A 25,350-nucleotide genomic window follows, 5' to 3' on the forward strand; every position below is an offset into this window, starting at 1 on the left:
AATATAAATATCGGTCTTATTGATTTAACTAAGAATAACAAGAATAATGATAATAATAAAAACAGTGATAATATGTAACATTTTATAAAAGTATTCAACACCCACGTTTTACATGATCGCTTAAAACGAATAATAGTATAATTATATACATATATAGTTGTACTACAAACACTGATATTATAAATTTCACTTATACACACACTACAATTTATATGTTCCAATTACGTCAAATTTTGAGAAAAATGCATGCATGTGCAAAGTATATTATTTGATACAATTTTTGGTCTTTTTGGATCCATTATCGATAAATAATTGTGATTGCCAACAAAAATATGTGCATACCATAATTAAAAGTTAGTAATTTTAGGTTTAGTATAATTTTATTATAGTCTTTTACGCACCGCCATTGTTCGGGTACCGCAGTTTCTCAGATGTGACAATTGGAAACTGCGAACGCTACTTTCATTGATTTTTTATAATAAATAATTATTTAAAATGTCGGTTTAACTTTCTTCGAATCTTTCACATTCTTTTTCAGAAAGTAGCTGTGCCCCAAAGCTGGAGGGGGTCTGACGTGGAGCACATGGTACATAATAATTTAGTGCCGAGTGAATTACTTTTATCACATTTCTTTTAATCATAAATATTTAACTATTGCCTATCATGCCGTGGACGCGGCTATGCGGACAAGAATATGCATGCATATTAATTACAACCAAGTATCTTTCAACAAGCCTCTTCGCATGGTCTCGGCCCTCAATTCTGCTTCTCCAAATACATCAGCCTCACATATTCATTATAAAGCTCAGTCTCGTTGAAAGGGCTCTCACAGGTATCAATCAAATCGCTTTCCATCAGACACATAAGCCGGAAGTTCGTCTCCATTTTATCCTCAGGAACTGAACAAAACTTCGCGTCAATCCGAGTCTCTTCTTCCAAACCTTTATCAATGTCATGTAATAGTTTATCGAACAGCACGCATTTTGATTCGATTTCGGCAACGCATGCGTTGGTACCGATCAATTTTGCTTTCTCCTTTTGTAATTGAGGCTTTTTCTTTTTTCGTTTTCTTTTGGGTTTTGGTTTGTTCCTGGATTACAATAGAAAAGACGGAAGAATGTAAGTTGAGTGCGTATGATATAAGTAATTTTGGAATGGATTTAAATGGTTGAATAATAATTGCATGCTTTTGCCTAACCTGAAACCACTCTACCCCAGTCATATATTGTGAACCCCATATATTTCTCATATGTCACTGACAGTCGGCGATGTATAATTTTTGTTGCCGGTACGTGATGAAGAAAACTTATTTAAAATAACAAGGCACTTCATCCATCAACTAACACGGACAACGGTCATCGTTAATAGTGGCGTATCCAGCTTTGTCCGATTTGACCCGGTATGCTAATATTTTTGAGTTCATTGACTGTAAAAACAATACATTTTTGAAGACATGATTAATTATATTACCTCGCCATTTACATAGCGAGACAAAATCGTCAGGCTAGCTACGCCACTGATCGTTAGCCGTCGAAATGAGCCAGTGAAATATGTTTCAATAACTCTAACTTAGAGTTCATTTTAAAGAAAAATTTGCCATATCCTTTCAAGTATCAAATTGAATTATTGCGTATTTACACAAGACAACACAACTATTTCACACAAGTATTTAGTCCATGCACCATATCATACGTTAAACCTAAGATCAGCAGTCTCTTATTTCGAGAGGGAAGACATGGAAACCACAAAAGTCGACCCTAATATTTAAAGTACACATGCAGTTATTTCGCGTGACGTAATAATTCACTTGAAATGTGGATCCGAAAGTTCATCATTCCAGGCTTCGTTTTTGTTGCTTCATCTGGTGCCTTAAGAGATTAGTGGTTACTACCAGTGAACTCCATAAAGACTGGAACGATAATTTCGTAGCGTCATCCGGCCGTCATCAATAGGCACCAGTGCCAGACCCTAGTTCACATAGAGTTCACTGGTTCCTACATGCATAAGGTTCTCTTTATATGATTAATACTAGCTTTAGGTAGATCTAGAGTTTAAATTCTCAGTCAAGAACTACAATACAGGTAAGCTGACCTCTAACAAATTAGATATGACATGTACCTTGAGGTCTTTTCGACGATTTTCGCCACCACGTAATCGACAAGCTCAAATTCATTTTCCATATCAGCAGTTTCCTCTTGCACTTCGGCATAGGAATCATTGATGATTGCGATGAACACATTCATTAACACGATGACATTAAGTGCGATGAAAGCGAAGAAATAGAGTGTGCCAAATGCGGGGCTAACGGATATCAGTGCTTCGAAATCAAAGTCGCCCAACGTCATGCTAAATTGAGTAACCATTGTTCGTACGAATGTGCTGTAGTCTTCAAGCTCCGTACCGAATACGCTGAACGCAAACAGACCGAACGCTAAGAATCCAAACGTAAATGGGATAAAAAAGCTGATGATGGGTTTGCTGATGCGGGACAACGTTGTGCCGAGTATCAAGAAGTTCTTATTGAACCTCAGAAGGCGCAGGAACCGCAGAATGTAGAAAAACACAAGGATGCCAATGATGGACGTCATAGCTGTATCAGCCTGCCCTGCGTACTGAAAACCGACGTAATCGTTCGGATTCTCGCGGAGTTCGAGTAAATTTCGATCCACTTCGTACAAACGTGCCAGAAATAGGATGATCAAACAGAATTCCGAGACGACAAGAATCGTTTCGATCCAATTCCAGAAACCCTTGAAGTAAGCCCAGCGTTGCTTGTAGAAGAGCTTTCCTTCTCTGTATAGGAAGTACAACATGAAGAATATGACTAAGATGTGAGCGAGTGTTTGACCTCCGTTAAGATGAAGGTAAAATCGAGAGGACTGGATCTGAACCTTGGTTACAACGCCTGAGGAAGACGGAAATTCGACGAAAAGTGATATTATGCCAAACAGGTTCGTGTTTGCATTGTAAACGGTAAATTCCACAAAAACAGCTCGTGTTTGCCTTGTGACCCAGTCATTCGAATGCAGATCAGCGACAACAGTGTATGCGGTTATTTGATCATAACCAAGATTAGCTGCATAACCACCCCCGCCATACATGGCGATTTGTCCCCAGTAGGGGAAGCCCCGTATCTCAAACATGGATTTATGGCGCCATCTCTCAAGGCAGGACAAGATTTTTCCGTCTCCCAAAAGAGCGTTGTTTTGAACGACGTACGACTTCGGTCTCGCGCTAGACAAGAGTCGATTCTTCCTTCTTCGATTTCGGCCACTTTGAATTGGGTCAATCGCTCTTTTTCGGCGATAGACCCCCCCTGGATATCCCGACTGTTCTGTTTCCTCCAACATTTTCAACCAATCATCTTCGCTCTCCGGACCGGGAGTTCTTCGACGTTTTCTACTGGAAGAGCCATGCAGTGGTTTCCAACCTACCTCATATGCTCCCTCGTCTTCGTTCGCTACGGAGTATGCAGCATTGCAGGTAGGAATAGTGTCTTTGAAATAGCTGGAAACTGTGCATGTACCTAGTGAATGAACGATAGAGATCTAGATACACGCAGATACATACGTAATGAACTTTTAGTATAATTTCAGTGTTGAAAAATGGCATTCTGATTGTCTCCCTCGCCGGTAACTTTGAGTTTAATATGTAGTTACTACCCAGAAAAAACTACTTGTATAGAATGCCAATTAACGGGAATAATCAGAATGCCAATTACCAGTAATAGGCTTGTAATCACCTCGCCTTGCGCGACTACTTCAAATAGCATTTTACGGGAAAAATTACCAGTATAAAGAATATCCCTACAAAGAAAAATGTCAGGCACAAACCTTCTTTCACACGAAGCAACCTGACACGCGGAACACCGACAAGATAATCCTCCATGTTTGCGAGATAACCTTTTTCAATTATCTTTCCGTTGTACCATTCCGTTGAGTACAATCCAGGGATAAGAGTCTCGCGAGCCCACATCCACAGAGAATCACTATCAACGATCTACGCAAAAAACAATGCACAATATATTAATACAGTGAATAATATATCAGGCGGTAAGGAATCTCAAAAGGCCTAACTTAATCTTCAATATATAGCACGCGTATTTTCGTTAAGCGTACCCGAGATATTGATTAATCAAATTTATCACGGATAGAAAAGAATGTGTAACAAAACGCCACAATTTATTAAAACATTTTGAAAGCCCATTTTACTTAATTTTTACATTATTTTGTGAAACGTAGCTTTAAACTTTATTTGGCGACATCGCAGTCAATATGTTAACGTGGTATATCTCGAAATTCAACTCTTATAAGTCAGGTACATTTTTTCGAGCCACATAGCTCTTAAAGCAACGCCAAAGTTTTCTTTCGTCACCCGTTTCGGATGTGTTTCCAAATGGCTTATTAATGAGTAAATTATCTCAATTGCAATTCGAATCTATATAACAGAAAATCTCACTTGCAATATGTTAGCTTACCACGTATAGTGGAATGGAAAATGCATCGACGTCGACAAATGTTTCTGTCAATGTCTTGGTCAGTAAGTACGTATTCGGATCCCTGTGGTATTGAGCCACGTCCATCAAACAAATAAGAAAGAAAAAGAACGCGAAAATTTCTTTCAAAGCTGAATTCATCTTCAGTTCTTTCAGCCGTTTTATTCTCGCTTGCTTCAGTTTGGCTGCACCAGGAGGTCTAAAAGCAAAAGAAAATTCCAATAAAACTAATAAAATGCAATTGCATGATGCCTTTCATCCCGCGCGAACAGCTTTACCTTAAAAATCTTTTCGATTTTTTTCCGAGGATTGTATTTTCATATGGAATGTTTCCTTTCTTCTCCTGTTTCATTTCAGTTCCTTCCTCAGATATTCTATCCTCCTTTACAAGCGTGACACCATTTGTCTCATTATCTGTATCAGCTGGTTTGCGAATGAATAAGGCGAAGACAACAGCTAGTACAACTACTTTCACTGGTTGCAACAACAAAGCCGATTGGAGGAATGATGTTACCATGGCAATAACCCATTCGGTCGACGTTTCCTTTCCCCATTGAATACTGCAAGGTATAGTTTAGTATCATAACTCGGTCCTAATAAATGAAGCTTTCTCGCGCTAATTTACACCACACAATCGCAAAAAGATCTTTTTGCTAGTCTTTCCTTCAAATCAGGTACGGCTTGGAATAAAATGCCGAAAATCAAGCACTCAGTTGGAAGAAGCTGGATATGGATAATGATGTAATGACTGCAAAGGTTATCCTATCTAAAAGCTGCGGAAAACATCTTGATAATTTGCTTTACAACTAGGTGATCTCGAACTTCTGTTTTAGCTATAACCAGCGCTTAGAAGAGTTGTCGAAATAGAAATTTATTCCACAGCATAAATCGACGAAAGCTATCTTTTGTTATTCTTTATGAAGTTAGTTTCGACTAACTGTGATTATGTTTAGTGGTATAAGAGCTATAATTCTAATGTAAATTTGAAACCTAAATAAAGGATATTTCAGGAGATAATGAGTTGTTTTAACCAAAAATTGTATTTTTATTTGACTACAAGTCCCTGTCCCTTAATTCCCACCATTTCCGATCACCTGGATACCATACAATGTAGGCGTTCTTTTTCGCTCCACTTACCTGTAAAGCAACGTAAAGAATATCGAAGCAGCAGACGCAAGATAACAAATGGCGTAAGCAATGTAGATAAACCAGTACGGAAGTTTTTCCTTTGGCTCTTCTGCGTTCGGATCTTTAATTTTCACTCCATTTGGATTTTTCGCCTGGAGGTCCTCATTAGCGTCGTCCTTTTCTTTCTTCGGGCGAAGGTTGCGAAAGATTTGCACGAGCAAGACGTTCACGGGCACAATGATCACACTGCTCTGCAGGCCGATAACGAAAGGTTTCAAATCGATAATTAGGGATCCGATATGGATTGAGTATGGGCTCGGACCCTGTCCTCCCATGTTGTAAAACATCGCGCTCGTGATCATCGTGCAGCACAGTAGGCAAAGGGCACAGGATAGACGCTGGACGCGTGTGAATTTACTGGTTGGAGGTCTGGAGACAATGGAGAACCATATATGCCCATCTGCGAGACCTTTAATTGCACGGGCCGAAAACAAATGACTGAAGTTTGTCATATCTTCTTCGTTTGCCACGGGAAGGACTCGACATACTTTGCCATCTTCTGATTCCACAGCTAACCAGTTTTCACAAAGTAACGGCCACGTTTTCTCTGTTTGTAGATCTTTTATAATTATTCGACTCAGATACCAAGATGGTGATGATCCTAAGAAAACAAATCAGTGTGAACTACACGGCATAGCCTCATGATTGCGCCTCAGTCACTGCTATCACACCTTTGCAAGGTTAAAATTTTGTTTATTGCATTTTAAAGAAAACTTGTTCTGGTTGAAGGCTCAAATTTACAAAACAGTTATGCAATTATATCAGCACATTGTTGTAGAGTAATAGGTAACAATGAAGTAGCTATAGGCAATGCTCTCGATAAGAGTTTACCATTACCTGAATTATCATGCCATATTTGGACATAACAAAGATCACCAATACTCTGAGGATAAGACACAACAAACATGTTCTCTTGTTGACGTTCGAAGCAAGGTCTGTGTCGATCGTGCAGCCTTACGGGAATTGTGTCTCCCAGATCCCCAGACATTTTGAAAACAACTCTTGCCGTTGTCCCGGAATCTTGTCGACTACCGGTGTAGGTGGTAATGAGATAATGATAGGATCCCTTGGGTTTCGGCAAAATAGTAGGACCAACCTGTAGAAATAGTAGGACAAATTTTTAAAGAAATGAGGATGAAGTTAATATGCACAAGGAGTTCTGCATACATCTAACATAAACCTGCAGTAACTTGCAGGTAAATTTGCTGATGAGATCAAATATTATTGCTGCTAAGGTGGCTTCCTAAAGACCCGTTTACACGTGCAATTTTTGCTGCGATTTTATGTGCGATTTTCTTCTTTTGATAAATGCGAATGAGTGAGTAAGTTATGGATGTACAAATATGGACACTTATATATTAGAGGATTCATGCATAACTTTTTGCTCGTTTCCATCTGCCAAAAGAAGAAAATCGCACTGAAGTGTAAACGGGTGTTAAGATTATATTTGGTGAAATGTCGAAAATATTCTTCTCATGTCAGCCATTAAGTGTGAACCAAAAATGCAACAATGTATATAATATTGAAGTTACAAACCATTAACGAGTCTTTCTTATCGGCTCGTCTCGCCCAGATAACCCCGAGGATATATAAACCAAGAATTGTTGATATCAGCGCCAGGACAGCTACATTCTCAGCAAGGCTCCCAAAGTTGTTGAAAACCGAATCGAAGTCGATCGGATTTGGGGCGACAAGAAGCTCACTTCCAAAAGACGTTAGATGATTACATTTACACAATATTTGATTTTTGTTAGTACCCGAAACAACCTGCCATGACGAAAAATGAAAACTGGTCAGTGACTGCTTTTATTTAATGACTGCATTAAAAAAAAATCCCGCCTGTCCCGTACGCCTATGGCTGTGCTGTTCTGTTCTGCTTCGCTTATGCCTGGTTTCCATCGTTTAGTCGTGACTGTCGTGAACAAGTCAATTTCACCGATGAGAAATAATCCGGATGTAAATTTGTCTTTACTTCTGTATGCGGTCACACACACATAGAAAGATTCCATCACATCAGCCACCTTCCCACGCTTACGACACTCACGACTAAATAGAAACCAGACATTACAACGGCTGCGGTGAAAAGAGCTTACCTTGCACCCGTCACCAGTCCACGTCTCGTTATTCTCGTCCCAGTAAAGACAGCTCGATTCATACATTGATAGATTGTAGTTGGGAGTTTGGTTTGGGAAAAAGTACTTCCCGTCGAATCCAAGGTTGTCTGGTACTTGAAAGCGAACAGACCTGGGTGGATCAGTAGGTTTGGGGGGTGGGGAAGGTATAATGACGCACGAACGACGTACACGTCTTCCCTCCTCTCCGCACGAGATTGAACGTCTTCGACGAGATTCTGTTTCGGCTGAACTGGCATCATCTCCGTTCTGCTCTATTGGTCGGATATGTTGCACAGCTGAAAAGGATTATACAACGATGCATGAAAATTTTGCACTAATTTACATATTAACATTGTCGATTATTATATCTTTTGGACATATACAAAAGAATTTCTGGTAGGGAAAATCTGGTGGTAGGGCAAAAAACTGCGGTGCAACAATACATGTAAATTGATTCCATTATCTTTAAGCTATTTTCTATTTTCCATCAACTGTTCCTGGCTTGAATTTGAAGTGGTTATATTTCCACTCGAAATTAAGACCCTTTAAACCTCAATTTCCTAGTTTCCCCACTATTTGTAATAAGGTTAGATTCAGGATCTCTGCAAAATTATTCATTAAATCAATATGAAGTAAAATATTCGAAGTTTTTCCTCCATGCAAAAAGTTTTTCTCAGTAACCACTCCCCCCCCCCGGCATATGAAAGTCAAGGTACGGTCCGGTGAAAGTCAGGATCGAAATTTAGCAATTGAATATACACGATGTTTTTCTATGCATGTACACTACCAGTGAGCAGTACGTTTTGGCCAGGGGCTATTTTAAACTGACATGCAGTATGCTATCTGGAGGCATACATACCAAACCAGAAACGTCCAGAACCACTCAAGTGAACGTTTGATACAAAGACTGAATACGGATTACTTGTACAGTTCTTGAGATCAACATAGATAATTCCGTTTGCAGTTGACTCGGATCCGCCGTTAGAGGTATTTGACACGCTTTTGTTTCCCCCTAAACAGCTGCTCAAGTCCGGCAACTGGAAAGACAATTGAAAATCCCTCTTCACGATGTCTGGTTTCGATCCTTTCTTTAGGTAAACCGAAAACTGTATTCCCAGATCCACCGGTTCCATATCGAAATTGATCGAGGTGAAATCGCTCTTTCGTTCGAATCTGTGGTATTTCAAATACTCCTTGGTTTTCGCCGTAGTGTTTTCGCGACTTGGCTTCAAGAAAAATGCGTCAGGCTGAGGAAACAGGGTGGGGTCACGTGGAATAGTGATTTCGAAATCCTCACTAACGTTCGAAGTAGAAATGTTCATGTTTGACTGCATCTTAATATCAACGACGTTGGATGATAAAGTTTCACTTGTATTGTCCCAGCTAAACGGATTCTTTTTGGACACAGCGATCTGAAATTAATACAAATGTCACGCTTTTAATACCAACTATTATTACTTGACGGTGTCAATTCTGAGAGTTGCAAGCGCAATCCTTGAAACATACTTTTTTAAAACAATATTTACGAAAAAGACATAATTGTTGTGCTTGTAATACCTTGAGATCCACAGGCTGCATCTGAGAAATCGTTTCGTTCTGATTTTCAACAACTATACACAAATAAGGGAACAGCAAGTTACAAATACAGCGGTTCGAGTCAAACCCTCAGTTTATTAAACTCGCCCTCACATATACCAGTTTGAGAATATGTTTATCAAAAAGAAAAGAAAATCTATTATCACAGCGCGACATGCAAATTTTCCATCATGATAAATCGTTGGCCGTCCTACTAAATTGTCTTACCAGCATCTATTCCTAGTGAAGCCGACGAGGGAGATCCAAATTTCGCCCCCTTCACAGCATTAGTCTTCTTAGCAGAGTTCTTCATCATCACCTTTTCTACTTGCATTGACAGGCCGTCAGACTCGACGTTAACTGGTGGTTCATTCGCCACTAAATTGTCCAACAAAATACCCTGAATGTTGTCGACCAGTCCCATGGAACGCTTCACTTGATCCTAGCAAATGATTGAAAACATTGAGCACCTTTCAAAAATCTTCTCTTTTAATGGTTGTGGGCAATATTCCTATCTACTTTATCTAGATGTTTTCATGAAATATTCGATTAAACGCAACGAAGTATCCGTCATCTTGTTTTATATATCTGTGCCTTCATTTATTATTATAGATGAAAGTCTGGCAGGACGGTATTTTGCGATAACTTCTAGAAAAGTTGTATGATTTTAACATGTTAATAATAAGCAAATAACCATGGGATGTTACTTGTATAATCCGGAATTAACAGTATACTAATTTCCGTACAATTAATCCCGAATTGTACTCGCCATCGCAAGACTAATCTTAGCTAATTGAGACCTATATAGTTCAATTCATAAGCGAAAGAGAAGTGATGCCCAAAGTATTTTGTAAATTTTTGGAGTGTTCTCATGCCCCACTCCTCGGTATAATGTTTCTCGCGTTCATTCTTATCTGCATATTTTTCATTTCATTACAAAAAAAAGTTGTAAAATCAAGTAATAGCCAGGTGATCTGATATAGCGGGAAAGGACTAGGACTAGTTGTCATATAAAAATCCATTTCTCGGTTGAAACAACTTAATATCTCGGGAAATATACTTTATTTCGGTTTCAAATTTATATCATAGCTAAAGTTCTTATAACTAAACATAATCGCAAAATTTTGAATGTTTCCATCAAGAATAATAGAAGATATAATCGATTGAACACTGCAGAATGGATTTCTATTTTCACAAACTTTCTGAGCGCTGATTGGCTGAAATATGAGCGCGAGATCACCTGGAGGTTTACTAAAATAAGATTGATAAGACTAGTTGATACATAATTTTATCCTCATTAAAAATATTTTGGAGAAGAGTGGGCAATAAAGTAACTGTAAGTTACCACTTGACCCTCTCCACCTTTTTTAAGCTGAACTTAATCATCTCTATAAAGTTTTACCCACCGAAGCTTCTGTTCCATTGCTAGAATTGCCGGCTTCCTTCGCCATGCTTGTTGTCATTTGACCTATACCACCGACAAGATTCGAAGCTCCACGCAAGACATTAGAGAATCCTTGATCCCCGTCGGATAATCCTTTCAAGTTGCTTGTCAGGGTCTCTGTCATTTGAAGTGCAGCACCCTAAGATAGCAAAAATAGGCCCATATACATGCAGGTAAGTAATTTTCTGATCGGATTCACATGAAGGTAGGTAATTATAGGCGGTGTTTGGCGACGATCCATCTATAATTATTGTAATTTTCTAATTTTTAACACGCTGCTGCGCACAATTTTTGAATGTTCGGCTGCACCACGAATGAAACGAAAATGTAGAGAAAGCTACAAATTTTATTCCTCACATGCAGATCACATGCATGTATTTTTCGTCGCCACCGTTTCCATGGTCATACTTGCGGACAAAATCATTCGTATAAGCAGTTGCCTTGTTCAATGTATTCATTACTCGTTTTCGTCAAAGTAATTAAGAAAGTACTTCCTAATGTTTGTCTCACTACGAGTTTCTCGTAACCATGGACAGATTTCTCTAGGAAATTGTTTCAGGAGGAAGGATTCCAATTATAGAATTCAGCGGTTATAGCCATTTTGAAGTTTGCGGCTAATGCTCCTTAACGTTCACTGGCTATTTTAGCTGAATCCAAAGACGTTTGTCTTTAGACGAATCCAAAGACTATATTTCTAGACGCAGCGGTTCTTTCGTGCCTACATTTTCACATAACCATCGGCCTCGTGACGAACAGCCTTATGTCACACTAAACAACATACCTGGCTTGCAGTTTCTAACTCTTCCGTATTTTTCGTTAGCGCCAAAACGGTCGCGCTCATTTGTTCCAGCGAGGATGCATCTTTAGCCGATAGATTTGCGCTGGCTAGCGACATGATGAGCTGTGTTCTGATCTAATAAAACATCGTTTATATTATGATCACATTGGTGTATCGTACGTGCATTGGCGTATCTCTTTGTTTCAAAGACACTGGTTTTAAAATAGTTTGACACGCTTCTTCTGAAAACTGACTTATGGCTATGCATATCTATGCATATCAATTCAGGCATTTTAAATCCCAACGAACTTGTCATCAATAATCTATAATTGGCCACATTAACTATCCGCTCAGCGAATGCATATTTAAAGTTAGTAATCTTGATTCGCAAGGTATAAATTGCTGCACAGTTAGTTACTTCCTGTCCTGCACAACGTAATCTCAATCTTACCTGTTTTGACGCATCCTTCTGTGACGTTGTGCTGCTGTCATTTGACGTCGTATTGTCTTTTAGGCCATTCAGTGTTGAAGCGACATTTGAAGCAAGACCTATCGCTAGGACACTGTTACCTGTCTCGAAGAGTTTTGCCATGGCATTGCCTTCTCCTGAAACTAAACTTTCCAGCTGGTTCATGTCGATACTCTCTTCCGGCTGCGGAACCACCTAAAAGATGTCCAGAAAGGTCTTTATGCTCAAAGACAAAAAGACTATAAAAACAAACCTGAATGTCCAGGTAGAGTATTTGCCACAAAATAGCGACTTTGCAAGATTTTTCATTTGTTAGAAGGAAATTAAATTCATGCATATTATGGCATAATTGTTTAAAATCATGCACAGAAAATAGTGTCTTTTTATCCTTTTGATTCTCGAACCTCCATTATACAATTAACTCGTATTACCTTGACTACGAAGTTCTCTTGGAATTTACCACCAAGTTTGTCTTTAACAACGACACTTGCGTTTACCACGTAATCACTCTCTTCATCTCCGGCTGGCAACCACAGCGTTGCACTAATTTTCCCCTTGTTTGTGAGTTCTCGAAAGAAGAATACCGTCTTTGTACCCTTGATTAAATGTGAAAATTCCACTGTAATCGGGACATCTTCATCCTCCCAATTTTCGCAAGTGACGGTGAAGTTGGTTTCCATGGCAACCCCAGTCGAAGGTGAAAAAGACCATTTGCCTACAGAGGGGCCAGGTAAATTTGTCAATTGCGAGATGCATGAAACAATATTGAATTGTTCGAAACTATAGTTAAATCAGCGCATGATGAAACCAGTGGCGTAGAAGGCACCATAACTCATATTCATACATTCTAAACATTCATGAACACCTTTAAACTAATAGACCTTTTTCATAATGACGTCAAACGCGTGAGAGCTGAGTGGAGCCAATCAAATTTCGTGTAACATCAGACTTTCCGCGTTTGACGTCATTATAAGAAAGGTCTATTGAAATTTCACGACCTTCTGTGTGAAATACCAAGAGGCAGAGCTAGATCGCTTAATTGGAAGGGGAGAAGGTATTCATATATTCATGTTTATATACCGTTGGAACAATAGCGTACAAAATAAATCAGTCGAGTATAATACGAATATATGAATATACACACACCCCTCTAATTAAGCTTCTAGCTACGCCCAGGAAATATCATTGTATTTCATACCATTGATCGGAGCGTTGTTAGTTATCATAGTATATCTCAGTTCACCAAAAACACCGTTAGGTCGGAATGCGCGAAATACCAAGCTGTATTTTTTTTCAGGCTCAAGTGATTTCGGTTTGAGAGCGATTTCCAATGCATCGATTGGGCTCGTAGTCATCTCTATGAGCTGGCTTGAAGGAAATTCGTGCAGGGAGGATAGATTGAAAGGTTCTGGGGTGCTTATATCATCGTACCGATACAATGTCCAAGTAAACGCCAGTTCACCATAGCAACGAACGTTGCATTTCGATTTTAAAATCAGCTTTTCGTCCCGAGCCACCTTGGAATGGCAATTCTTGGAACAACTATAAAAGTAGGCAAGAATCTAACATGGGAGGATATCAGCGCCTAGAGATTTCAAATATTTCCAACAGCTATCTTATGTTTTGAGAAGGACAAACAGCTTATTGGGAAGCATTGTTGATTCGATTTGTTTCTATTTAAGAACTGAAAACTATATTTTTGCACACAGTTCAGAAAGACCCCGAGCAAAACGTTCTTGGGCAACTCATCCAGACAAACCATTGACAATGTTGTGAAGAAATATTTTTCCCACTATGTCAATTTAGTATAATTTAAATCACATTACCCTGCTGGTGTAACGGGAGGGTGTCAGTGTGACAATTGATTCGAGCTTGAACGAGGATCAACAAAAATGACCAAGAAAAATTTGATTGCATATTCAGAGGGAATTCAGTTTCGAAAAACAGACAGATACTCTGTTATCTGTTGCTGAGTTGCTGATTAATGTACGTCGAATGGGTAAGCTGGACTGGAGTAAGCAGAGATATTACAAAGTGTTTACGCAGTCGGGAAAGGAATACTCCCAGCCCCAAATATATAGGTTTCAGTGTAATTATAAATTTTAATTTTACAGTATCTTTATCAGTTTACCTTACGACCAGTCCCGGGGGTAGACCTTTCGCCACATGGAAATAGATATTCCTCAAATGTTTCCTAACTGCAAAACCTTGATGGCTGGTTGACACCACGAGCGAAATTACATAGCTAAAGATGAAACAAAGATATTTGAAATTCAGTGGAAATCTGTAGAAGATAAATTAGAGGGCGAGGAAAATTTAAAACAAGCTACATAAGATATAGCACTATACGGCAAATCGGCGATCTCTTTATCATGTGTATCCAGATTTATTATATTATTTCGAAATCAATGGTGTTTTTTGCAATCTGATTGTTTAAAAATAGTGTGATTAATTCTCAAATCGTACTATTTTTGAGCATTAATCACATCATTTATAAGCCAATAAGATTGAAGCTCTGCACCACAATAACCAATCAGATTTAGTATTTAAGTGTAACTATCCAATCAAATTACAGAGGAAAATAGTACAAAATTTTATTATTTGGAATTTTAAAATGCTCCGCAAAATTTCTTGGCAAAAATAGATGAAAATTACTCACATTTTACATCGTTTACGGTTCTTTCAACCAAAAACTAGTTTTGAATTTGTTTAATCTAATTGCACTCCACTCAGTGGAATTACCATTATTAATCACCAATCAAAGTAATCATTAAATTTTTTATAGAAAATAATTAGGAAAAAAATTTCGATCCAGAACCCGAACAACAAATAACATATGCTAATTGCGCTATTGTAAACAGTGCTGCTGGCTTCATTCATATTTTATAGGTGATAACTCCATGTCCACAACAAGTTGGAATTGAGCAAGGAATCGGCGTTTCAGCCGGAATAAACTGGGAATGGAGGTTAATATACTCAATACAATATAATATACTCACAATTTGTCCTCAACCATCGTATTTGTATCGAATTCCACGATCTTATCGGTGCTATCCAATCGGCCACGCCCGGTCCCAAAACACCCACCAAGCTAATAATTAAGAAATTTTGGAAATATTAAAACTGTTCGGGCCAAAAGCAAGGGGAATTTATCTATAGGAAGTATATTTCTGTACACTTCTCTTAGCACGAGAAAGTGAGAAAGTAACGTATCCATACTCTTCGGGAATTGTGAGTCTGTTAACTTCATGACCGACACGGGTTATTGCATATTCGTAATTGTTCAGCAATGTAGATCATTTAGATTTATAGCTATGTAGGTATACACGACGTTGCGGCTTGACCTCAGGGTCATCTGTTAAATATAACTATACCTAAATAATTTGACCACACTTTAAGTGGATCATGTTATTGGTCATGCATGACTTACGTCAGGAGTCGGGTAAGACGCAGGCGGCGTAACAAGTGGCTCCTTATCTAGACCAGACAACGTGAATTCGGCATCTTCAACATCTCTGCAGTACCAAGCAAAGCTCATCGCATCTGTACTATTGAAGTCTGGATCTATAGATGCCGATGCGTTAAGCGATCCCTGCATTAAATAAAATGGGGGAAAAGCTTATAGTAAATTATACACAAAACTAACAGGTTGAAATTAACAAAAAAATTTTGGATGATTCTGAGAGAACTGAGAGAATTTAAAATTCAGTAAAATGTTTGCTTAAAATTTGGCATTCTTACGTACGTGAATTAGGTTAAAATAACCTCACTGAAACTTTATTGTAACCTATTTTTATACAACTTAAATCCAGGTAATAGGTTGACATGACGATGATAAAATCTATTTGATCTGCTTTTCGGTTTGGCACAAGCATGCACGCTTACAACTGTATGTTGAGCAATTTTCATGCAATTCTCGTGATTTTTAGTCACTAGCTTAGACTAAAGGGTCGGCAAGAAGGCGGCGTATGGTGAAAAAATATCATATCTCTCATTTAGCTATTTGTGTATAGAGATTTATGCACATGAAATAATGATGAAATAAAAATCGTATTTCACTAGGTAAATTAATTTCATGCAATTTGATTGGACGTACTGTGTTTTTCACGTGTGAAAAATGCCATACACGGCTTTCGATTGGACGCACGATATTCTTCACACGTGAAAAATTGTCGAATGTCATTTTGGCGGCAATTTGTTTATATGTTTTTTCAAGATGGCGTCAAAATATAGGTGTGCGAGAGACTCAAAACATAATTCTCATATTGAAGACATTTTCACATTCAGCGCATTATAAAATCAGTATGAAAGCTTAATCTCCCTAAATTTATCTTAAACCATGCGTGTAGCTCTATCTTTCAATGGTTTCGTCAAACAATCGATCGCTCAATCGACAACGAACCCTCCGACAATGTAAACTAGTTTCTTACCGGAAATTTGTAAGGCACAGTGTAAAATGATCCAATCGTTGCTTCTGCAACGATCCAAGGAGTCTGGATAATCTGAATATAGAGTGTACCAATTCCAAATACGTTCGGTATACCCCACATCTCCACACGGGCACTTATCTCGTAGAATCCAAAAGGTAACATTCTTTCAGAAATGGAAAGGTCCGGGGAAACAATGCCAGTAAGGAATTCACTTTTTCCTAAATCGGAAACTTTCATCTTTGGAGTTGTGGTCAAAATAACTGGATCGTCGTCAATGCTATAAACGGTCCAAGATACTTTGACGATTTCTGTTGGTTCGCAGAAGATTTCGTTTTCAGTGGATACGAAAATTAACTTAGAACGATACACCTGTGGCGCCTCTAACAGATTAGATTTGTTCACTGGTAGACCTATCAAGAGATAAAATAATAGACCCTTTTAGTGTGGAGCTGAAATGTTGCGAGATTAAGGTCCAAGAAAGTAATCGATTTTCTGAGGTTCCTTCATAGTAAGAAAAACAGCAAACAATAACACTAAAAATATGTTCTAGTTACCTGTAACAGTCACATTTGGATATTTACACACGAAAGGAATAACCACTGCAATCAAGCTTTCCGTGACATTGGCTAGAAGATTTGCAGCGCTCATCTTCACATCGTATGCACCAACACCCGGGTATTCATGCGCAATCGTGATCGTTGTCGTAGTTGAATCTTTCGGGAAAAACCGTAAACGCGGTTCTTCGACGATTTTTGGGTTGATTTTGGAGACATCAAACTTATTTTCGCACGCCGCATCGCCAAACACAAGCAGAGAACTGTTATCGCCAAGATCCATTACGACGCAAGTGCCTTGGCCAAATTTCTCAAATGATATCGTGAACGTCATAGTTTGATTTGGCTTCAAAGGACCGTCATATGTCAAACTGGTGAAGATAATACTTTCCTTAAGGTCGATGGTCTTAACGTCGTGACTTGTGCTTATGTTGTTCGTTAAATTCAAGGTGATGACGCATATTTGAGCTGTATCACTTGGGAAAGTTTTATCAAAGGAAAGTTCGCTTTCGTCAGTTATTGTTGGACTCACGCTGCAGCTGAATGTCCATTTTATAATACTAGCTGGTCCTCCATCGAAAGTGGCACTCATCTTTACCGGATACTCCGTTGGAAATACGTTTCTTTGGCTGCCTGTTCCGTCAACACCAATACCCCAGCTGGCATAGCTAGTCTTCGTGGAAATACGGACATTTTTTATTATCTTCAATACTTCAACGTTTAAATTCACGGTTTCATTCGAAACGCTGTTGTAGGCGTAAATGCGGAAGTCGACAAGCCCATCAGGATCAAATCGAGCAGGATCGGTTACGAGGCAGTTGCACTGACTGGTGTGACCACCAATATGGTTTGTTGCGCTTCGGTTACAACACATAATCTCGTTATAATACACCTCAACTGTAACGTAACTCCCTTGATCCATTTCCCAAACAACCGAGATATTATCGCCGAATCTATGCGCTGGTATGGGCGTCACGGAAAAGTTAGCGATAGGCCATATAACCTCTGTTGGAAGACCAAAAAAAGGCTTTTTAATTCAACGATGTACTTTGTTGGAAAATAACAATTATTAAAACTTACCGAATTCACAATTAGTTCCCCAGAAGTTTATCGTACATGTGCAATTATACATATTGACGAAGTCATTGCATGTTCCATTGTTTAGACATGGGTAAGATAGGCACTCGTCGATTTCTTTAAGAAAATTAGATTGCACAAGCATTAAAGAGTCGTTCTTGCCCTTGCGAAATTGTTTCTTAAGATTCAGTCCAAATATTAAAAAAGACCACTTAGAGGTGTATTGGACCTGCATGCGAGGGCTCGAGGTCAATTTCAAAGCTGGGGGCTCAGCCCTCCTGCACAAATCTTCGAGACTGCATAATGCAACTGTTTAGTATTTTCTGTGTGTGAACATTTGTATGATTTCAAATATGACCTGTTTTGCTCATTGGTAATTGTACCTGTTAAAATGCTGCCATTCCGGCAAAAGTTCGAGTTTGTTAGAATATTAAAATGTTTCGCCCTTCTGGGAACTATAAGCGAGCCTTACTAAAAATCAGGCAATACACCCTCAAGACATCTTAAGTAATACTGTACCTGTCTCACACAGTTCTCCCGTGTATCCGGGAAGGCATGTACAGGTGAACGAGTTGAAGAAATCAAAATGATCATTGCAAGTTGCATTATTTTGACACGGTGAAGGATCGCATACATCAGCGTCTGCAGAAGGAGGAATATGTCGATATTAATGATGGCAGAAAAATAATTGTGCTAAAAAGACGGTGAAATTAATTCGAAACATACTGTTGCCAATATTTCCAAATGCTAATTTTAAACATTTTTGCAAGCATTACATGCACTAGCTGGCAGTATAAGGCTGGTATGCTGATCCCATTTGTTTTAAGTAACTAGTTCACTTGACTTTGTTTCAAAAATATTTTATTTATGAAAAATGTTGAAAAGGCCGGGTTTTGTCTCATTAAGTCGTTATTATCCATGTGAATCAGTCATATTGTGAAGAAAAACAATAACCTCTCAGGAAAATTGCTGAATGGTTGTAATCTCAAAATTAATAACAGCGAAACGAGAGAAGAAAAAATGTCAAAAATAAAACCTGCATTAAACAGATGCAAAACCTTACCTTCGTAACAGCCAACAAATTCAGCTCTCATAGCGCAAGCCCCATGGCAATCCACTGGAGTGATGCGAATAATCTGAAGGCGAACCATTGGTGACAATGTGTGACTGACAACTGTATTTCTATCAGAATTCCCTTCGAATGCCTACAAAAAAGGAGAGCCGTGATACGGTATAGCGCTGCAAGTGGTGATCCATTTGCAAATTCTGAATATATCATGCATTGTATTCGAGTCATGCAGCCATTTAGAAGTACGACAATACCTTGCTTCGTACTCCATCTCCCAAACCATATATATGAGATATGCCCGTTTCGTTTTTGTATGTGACATTGTAGTATCGCACCCACTGATCATAGTCTGGTCTTCCTTGCGTCATTATTTCCCTAACAGTCGTGTTATATATGAAATCCACCTCGAACCACATGTCTGGGTCTTGTGCCATCGCTATCCAAGCACCATGATGTGAGAATATTGTGGCGTTTGCTCTGCCGTTTGCAGCTGCGCAACGTCCGACAAACTTTGCATCATCGCACTCTGACGATGCCGTAATCTGGTTGTCCTTGATTTGTTTGTTTTCCATGCCAAGTGGAATTGGATTTAAGCAACGTGAAGGAATGACTAAAAATTCAAGTAAATAAGATGTTCTTCAAGTTTAGTCGAGGAATAGTTGATGGGTACACACGTTAAAATCTCACATCTTGTCAACAAGTTGTGATCGCAAAAAGCTTGTAGCTTATTTGTCAACAAGTTGTAGCAATGCCGTTGTTTTGACATGTTGTGGCAAATTTGTTACTCGCAAGTTGTTGCCAAGTTGATGATCTGCAGCTTGGTAGCAAGTTGCTGGAACAACTTGCAACAAAACTAACATGGCTGTAGCAACTTGACAACAAGATGGGACAAGCCGTGCGAACAAATCTCGCGAGAAGCTTGTTCCAATAACCTCGGTTGAAGTCTGCTGTAGGATTGTAACAAGTTGTGCGTTTTTGCGTGTGTAATCTAACCAACCTTGATAGCAGCCGAGGAACTCCACCCTCAAAGAGCAATTTCCAGAACACGATTCAGGATGAATACGAATAAAACGCGTAAAAAGACGAGGATGTAAAGTGTTCTTCACCACGGTGTCTCTGTCTGAGTTTCCAACAAATTCCTTGGAGAAAAAAAGGTAACAAAACTTACAAAAAGGCAAAGCTAGGGTAAGGCTACGTTGCCAGGCAACGTAATTCATTGAAGCGTTTGCCATAAGGGACGGACACAGAAATATCATATAAGACGATTGGCACAAACCTTTATGACACCTCCTTGTTTGTATTCCGAAAAACTAATACCATCATCACTGTATGAGACTTTGTATTTTTCAACCCAATGACTATAATTATCTCTCCCTTGAGTCAGTACTGAAGCAACTGTGGCGTTGACTAAGAAATCGACCTAAAGAAAGAAGTCGAATGTTTAAGATAATAAATAATAACGTAATATATAAACTTTTATGTTAACAATATAATAAAAAACGAGGATAACTAATGTGCTATGCTATGCAATGCAACACAGCATTACAACGAGAATAGAACGTATTATTGTTTCATTTGTCGCGGTGAATTTAGACTATATATGCCGCCAAAATATGTATTTATATCAGATTCTTGCCCGATAACCTATGCTTGTAGATCAATTGATATGGAGCAGCATATTATCTATTGAATCTGATCACAAGTAGTATAAAGTTTTCTTTTGTGTAGAAAATTGTGTAGAAAATTCTGCGTCCAGTGAATTTCATAGGTGTCATGTTACAGTATACCTGGAACCACTGATTGCCGTCGTTCACCCCAGCAACCCAGCCGCCACTCTTACGAACGGCCACGTTGTTCAGTCTTGCAGCCAATGGAACAGCCTCGCTGTCGTACATTGTAGAAGCAGTGAGTTGGGTATCCTTGATCTGACCACCGGACATTCCTAAGGGCCTTATATCAGTACATTCTAAAGTGAACATTTCAAGATGACAATTTATCATTAAGAAATTCAAAACAAATGAAATTCCTCCGTTTTCAGATTATCTCAAATACCAAAAGGCAATAATGTACCAAAATTATTTTCCAAAAGGCAATAATGCACCCCACCTGTCTCGCAGAATCTGCCACTGTATCCATCAGTGCATGTGCAGTTGAAGAAGTTGTAGGTGGTGAAATAGTCATTGCAAGTCCCATTGTTTTTGCAGGGTGAAGGATCACAAACATCGATATCTAAATAAATTTTATTTTAAATTAAATTTTGAATGTAATTTTAAAAATACGCAACGTGCGCGCGTCTAATAATTAAAAATTTTCTATGATATTAAATGTGGTTAAATATTAAATTCTACGATAAATCGAAGCCGAAAAGTTTTTACAGTTTCCAGCCTTAAGCTTTTACACCCTTTCGTATATGAATTTTAACACCGTCATTTTTGGCGACACAGCTTCCTTAAAAGAGTAAAACCGGGGTGTCGTTTTACCTACGTATAGGACTTAAAATGATTGTTACGTCCTTATAAGGGAAAGGATCCTCAAAAAAATTGATGCATTTTGTAAACCTATGATATATGCTTTCAAAACTATCAAATGGTTTACTTGTTTTAAACATACTTTTCGCTTTTTTAAACATAATGTACAAAAATGAGGGGGCAGTTCTTGACAAAAATGTCTATTTGCTTGTTTGCCGTTTTAGAGAAAATCAGAGAAATTTAGATATATATTTTTCATAGAATTTGAGTTAATTTATTCATTGAACGTGGACCAACAATACCTTCATAACAGCCCAACAACTCTAGTCTCATTGCAGGACGCGTGCCATTCCAGGTCACGGGAAAAATGCGAATAGCATCTGCCACGAAAATTAGTGGAAACAAGTGTTCTACTGTGGTATTAGAGTCGACGTTACCAGAAAATATCTGAAAAACAAACGAGAGCGAGCATAAAATTTTTTTCATATATTCATTGGTTAACTTCACTAAAAGACAATTGAATTGCATCTACCCCGGAAAACGCATACGGAATATTGGTGATCTACAACCACAGCTTTGCAACGTACATATTCAAAACAAAGAAAGAAAGACTCTTTTTTCCTCATACAGATATTCGAGGCGTAAAGACTGGTTTGTGTACAGGACTGTACTGCTCTGTGCTGTACTAGGCCGGTATGAAAGTGGTCCAACCACCACAAACATCAGATATCTGGCCTGCTTGGATTACCCTTCTCTTCTTTTGGTAGCCACTGAAATATAGGGTTTCCTTTCATCGTAGCAAAAAAAGGCTGCATGCCAAAGTTTTCCTTTTTTATTAAATAAACAATAGTAGATTGTCTTATATTCTTTACAGAAGGTTGCAGGATACACAAATCTCAATTAACACATTTTAATTCCCTATACTCCATAAAATACTCAAATATCCATTCTTATCATTTTCGTTGTGCCTCTTTGGGAACAATGAGCTAGACAGATCAGTTCAAATGTGATGAGAATCGCCTATGGATTTATTTTAAAATGAAAGAGTTGCAATGATACGAACTTCGAATTGTTCAAATGAAGAGTTCAAATTAAAAAAAAATTCGACTAATCTGATGGAAGCTAAAATTGGCGACAATTAAGGAGCGAATTACGAATAAAAAATTCTCATAATAATAATAGTGCAACCACGTAATATCACCTTTTCCACGCCACCGTCCTGATAGGGGTTAAACGGTTCATCGCCAGTCTTCAGGGAAATTTTGAATCCAGTCGTAAAGTTATTCTCCGCAAATGCCCCTTGCATGGAAATACCGGCCAGCATTGTCAGGTCACGAAGGTCAACAGTCAAATACTTCGACGTGTCCGAACTATATGGCATCCAACTAGTACGGGAATGCAGTCTTCCTTTGTATGGCGCATGTTGAAATTTCCAAGATGTCGATGCACTAATTTGATAATCCTTAATATGACCAGCTTGCATGCCTAGAGCTTTAGGGTGCATACAACCTGGAATATAGAAGGAATTAAATAATAATAAATAGTCAGTCACTCAGAAAACTATAACTATACAACTATATTTAGTTTATAGCAAGCCAATTTATGTCGATAATCAAACAAAACAGAGCATTTCTTTTATTTGTCCCGAAGCTTCGGTTTAGGAGCCCCTTAATTTTGGCGTAAAATTTTTTTAACTGGAATTTTTAAAATTATTGTTATGTACTTTGTCCATAAATTTTGTTTTCTAAAACAGATATATTTTTATACAAAGTTTAAAATTCTTGAAAGCAAGAGAATCAAAGTATTTCGCATTACCCATGCAGGGGGACATGTCGCAGTGCTCGGAAGCTTTCGTCCAATTGGATAATGCTTTTCTATGCTTTCTAAGGAACGAAGCTATGCTATTGGTTGAAACAGAAATGTATTGTAAAGTTCAGCCAATGAAAATCATTCTTGCGAGGAGCTGCGACATTACCCAATGCAGGGAAAGAGTTGAACACTTAGCGTACATTCGATCGAGATTTTCGAAGATTTGAGCCATGCATGGACCTTATTTCGACTATTTTTTTTCGCGAACCACAAGATTAAATGCTTCATTAACTTTTTACAGAAAAGAAACGATAATAGCACTGTCACAAATGCTTTATAGTAAATTAATAGAATGAAGAAGCAAAATATGTGAGATTCATTTCATTTCTTATTCAAGAGCTCTTACCAAAGTTACATCCAACAAACTCCAGCCGAATTCCAGCGTAGGAACTCCACGTTTTAGGATGGATACGGATAAGGTAAGAAAAAATAGCACGAGTCAAAATATGCCGCACAATTGTGCTTGAATCCCAATTGCCTGAAAACACCTTAAACAAAGAAACAAAAATAGAGTCAAGGATATTGGCCTCATGGTTAAACTTTTCGAACATAGGCTCGAGGGGCGCAAGGAACAGTTCCAACTCTTCTCTCGTGCTAAACCTCGGGCAGCGGAGAGGGGGGGAAGGCATTTTGCTCTAGGCCTCCAACCTGAAGGGGCACCCTGACTTAAGAAAGAACCTAAAATTAAAGCACCCTAAAAAATGTTGGACTCGGTGTATTATTCGCACACTAGTCGAAAGTACGAATGACCGTCATTGTTATTTTAATTTCTAATTTCCAATTTAATTGTTTGTTAAACTTTTTCACATCGCTTTGAAGAGCCTTTATGCCTCGCAGACATTTAAAACCGGGCCCCAAAATTTCTCTCGGCGGCCCTGACTCTCATTGCCTTAAAAAATCGGCCTATTAACCTAAATGCACAAAAATAATAATATTTAATAATTTAATACCGCCATTTCTACTTTTAAATCATTATCGCAATGAATCTTCACACTGTATTTACATAAACATCAACTTAATGATTCTTTTCCGACTTTAGTCTCATATCTAAGAAAAGAATATGTTCTCCATAATTTTGTTATCGCGGTGCAGCCATAAAGAGAAAGCTCTTCTTGCATATATCTTTAGAGTACCAGTACCAATATTTGAAACGGTCAAAAGTCGTTTTTAGTTGATCTTAAAAGTCTGTTCGGTTCGGTTATGTTTTGATAACGAAATAGATAGAAGTTTGCTTACCTTTACTCTATTGTTTTCGAGGTAATCTTGAAAGCGTTTCCCATCACTGGAGAAGGAAACTGCGTACGTCAATACCCAATATGATTGAGACTCTCGCCCCTGCGACAAAATCTCCTGTATTTTAGTCGCCATCATAAAATTAACTTCCAACCATGGACTTAAATCTTCTTGCAAGTGCAATCCAACCAGCTGAAGTCAAATTTAACCGCGCGCCATAAGCAAAGTAGAGGCTTCCAGTAGCATAAGTCGATGAAGAATTAAATTGGGAATCTGAAATAACTTTGCTCGCTAATCCAAGATACTTCGGATTTGGGCAGCCTGCAAATCAGCAACGATTGATTGTTAATCACAGTATATTAATGAATAGGTTGATAGATAAAACAACGAACATCTTTTTGAGTCACTATATATGTCTAATACTAAATACATAACATGAAAATTCCCATTATACTTATTACTTAGAAAAATCGAATCCTTTGAAAAATACGAAGGACGTTTGTTTGTTTGTTCGGGTCAATATTTTAATTGCTCATAGGGATCGAACCTTGTGTCAACGCTAAGGTGTCTATATAGAAGTGGTCTGA

General features: G+C 38.4%; 2 protein-coding genes across 3 annotated transcripts in view; both read right to left on the reverse strand.

The window, feature by feature from the left end:
- Positions 1–106: 106 nt before the first annotated feature.
- On the reverse strand, positions 107–24,908 carry LOC114531335. Its single transcript, XM_028552967.1, has 34 exons — positions 24,767–24,908; positions 23,877–24,018; positions 22,863–23,170; positions 21,964–22,108; positions 21,300–21,422; positions 20,981–21,159; positions 20,470–20,613; positions 20,191–20,332; positions 19,448–19,803; positions 19,188–19,329; positions 18,644–18,766; positions 18,128–18,241; positions 17,048–18,052; positions 16,494–16,903; positions 15,494–15,655; positions 15,063–15,154; positions 14,195–14,308; positions 13,262–13,605; positions 12,495–12,778; positions 12,046–12,258; positions 11,598–11,729; positions 10,779–10,955; positions 9,601–9,814; positions 9,355–9,407; positions 8,657–9,209; positions 7,777–8,093; positions 7,220–7,450; positions 6,521–6,779; positions 5,633–6,284; positions 4,774–5,055; positions 4,478–4,694; positions 3,834–3,999; positions 2,119–3,526; positions 107–1,090 (listed from the first exon to the last, which is right to left on the reverse strand). Exons 1-34 carry the CDS (start codon positions 24,899–24,901, stop codon positions 757–759), a joined length of 9,672 nt encoding a protein of 3,223 aa, XP_028408768.1. The 5' UTR covers positions 24,902–24,908; the 3' UTR covers positions 107–756.
- Positions 24,882–25,350, reverse strand: part of LOC114531336 — a 41,453-nt gene continuing 40,984 nt past the window's right edge. For both annotated transcript variants that reach the window (XM_028552968.1, XM_028552969.1), the window contains one exon: positions 24,882–25,084. In XM_028552968.1, the coding sequence (XP_028408769.1) occupies positions 24,906–25,084 (179 nt within the window). In that variant the 3' untranslated portion in view covers positions 24,882–24,905. The remainder of the gene's footprint in view (positions 25,085–25,350) is intronic.

This window comes from Dendronephthya gigantea, unplaced genomic scaffold (assembly GCF_004324835.1).
Source record: "Dendronephthya gigantea isolate DGI-Jeju-01 unplaced genomic scaffold, DenGig_1.0 000070F, whole genome shotgun sequence".
NCBI lineage: Eukaryota > Metazoa > Cnidaria > Anthozoa > Malacalcyonacea > Nephtheidae > Dendronephthya > Dendronephthya gigantea.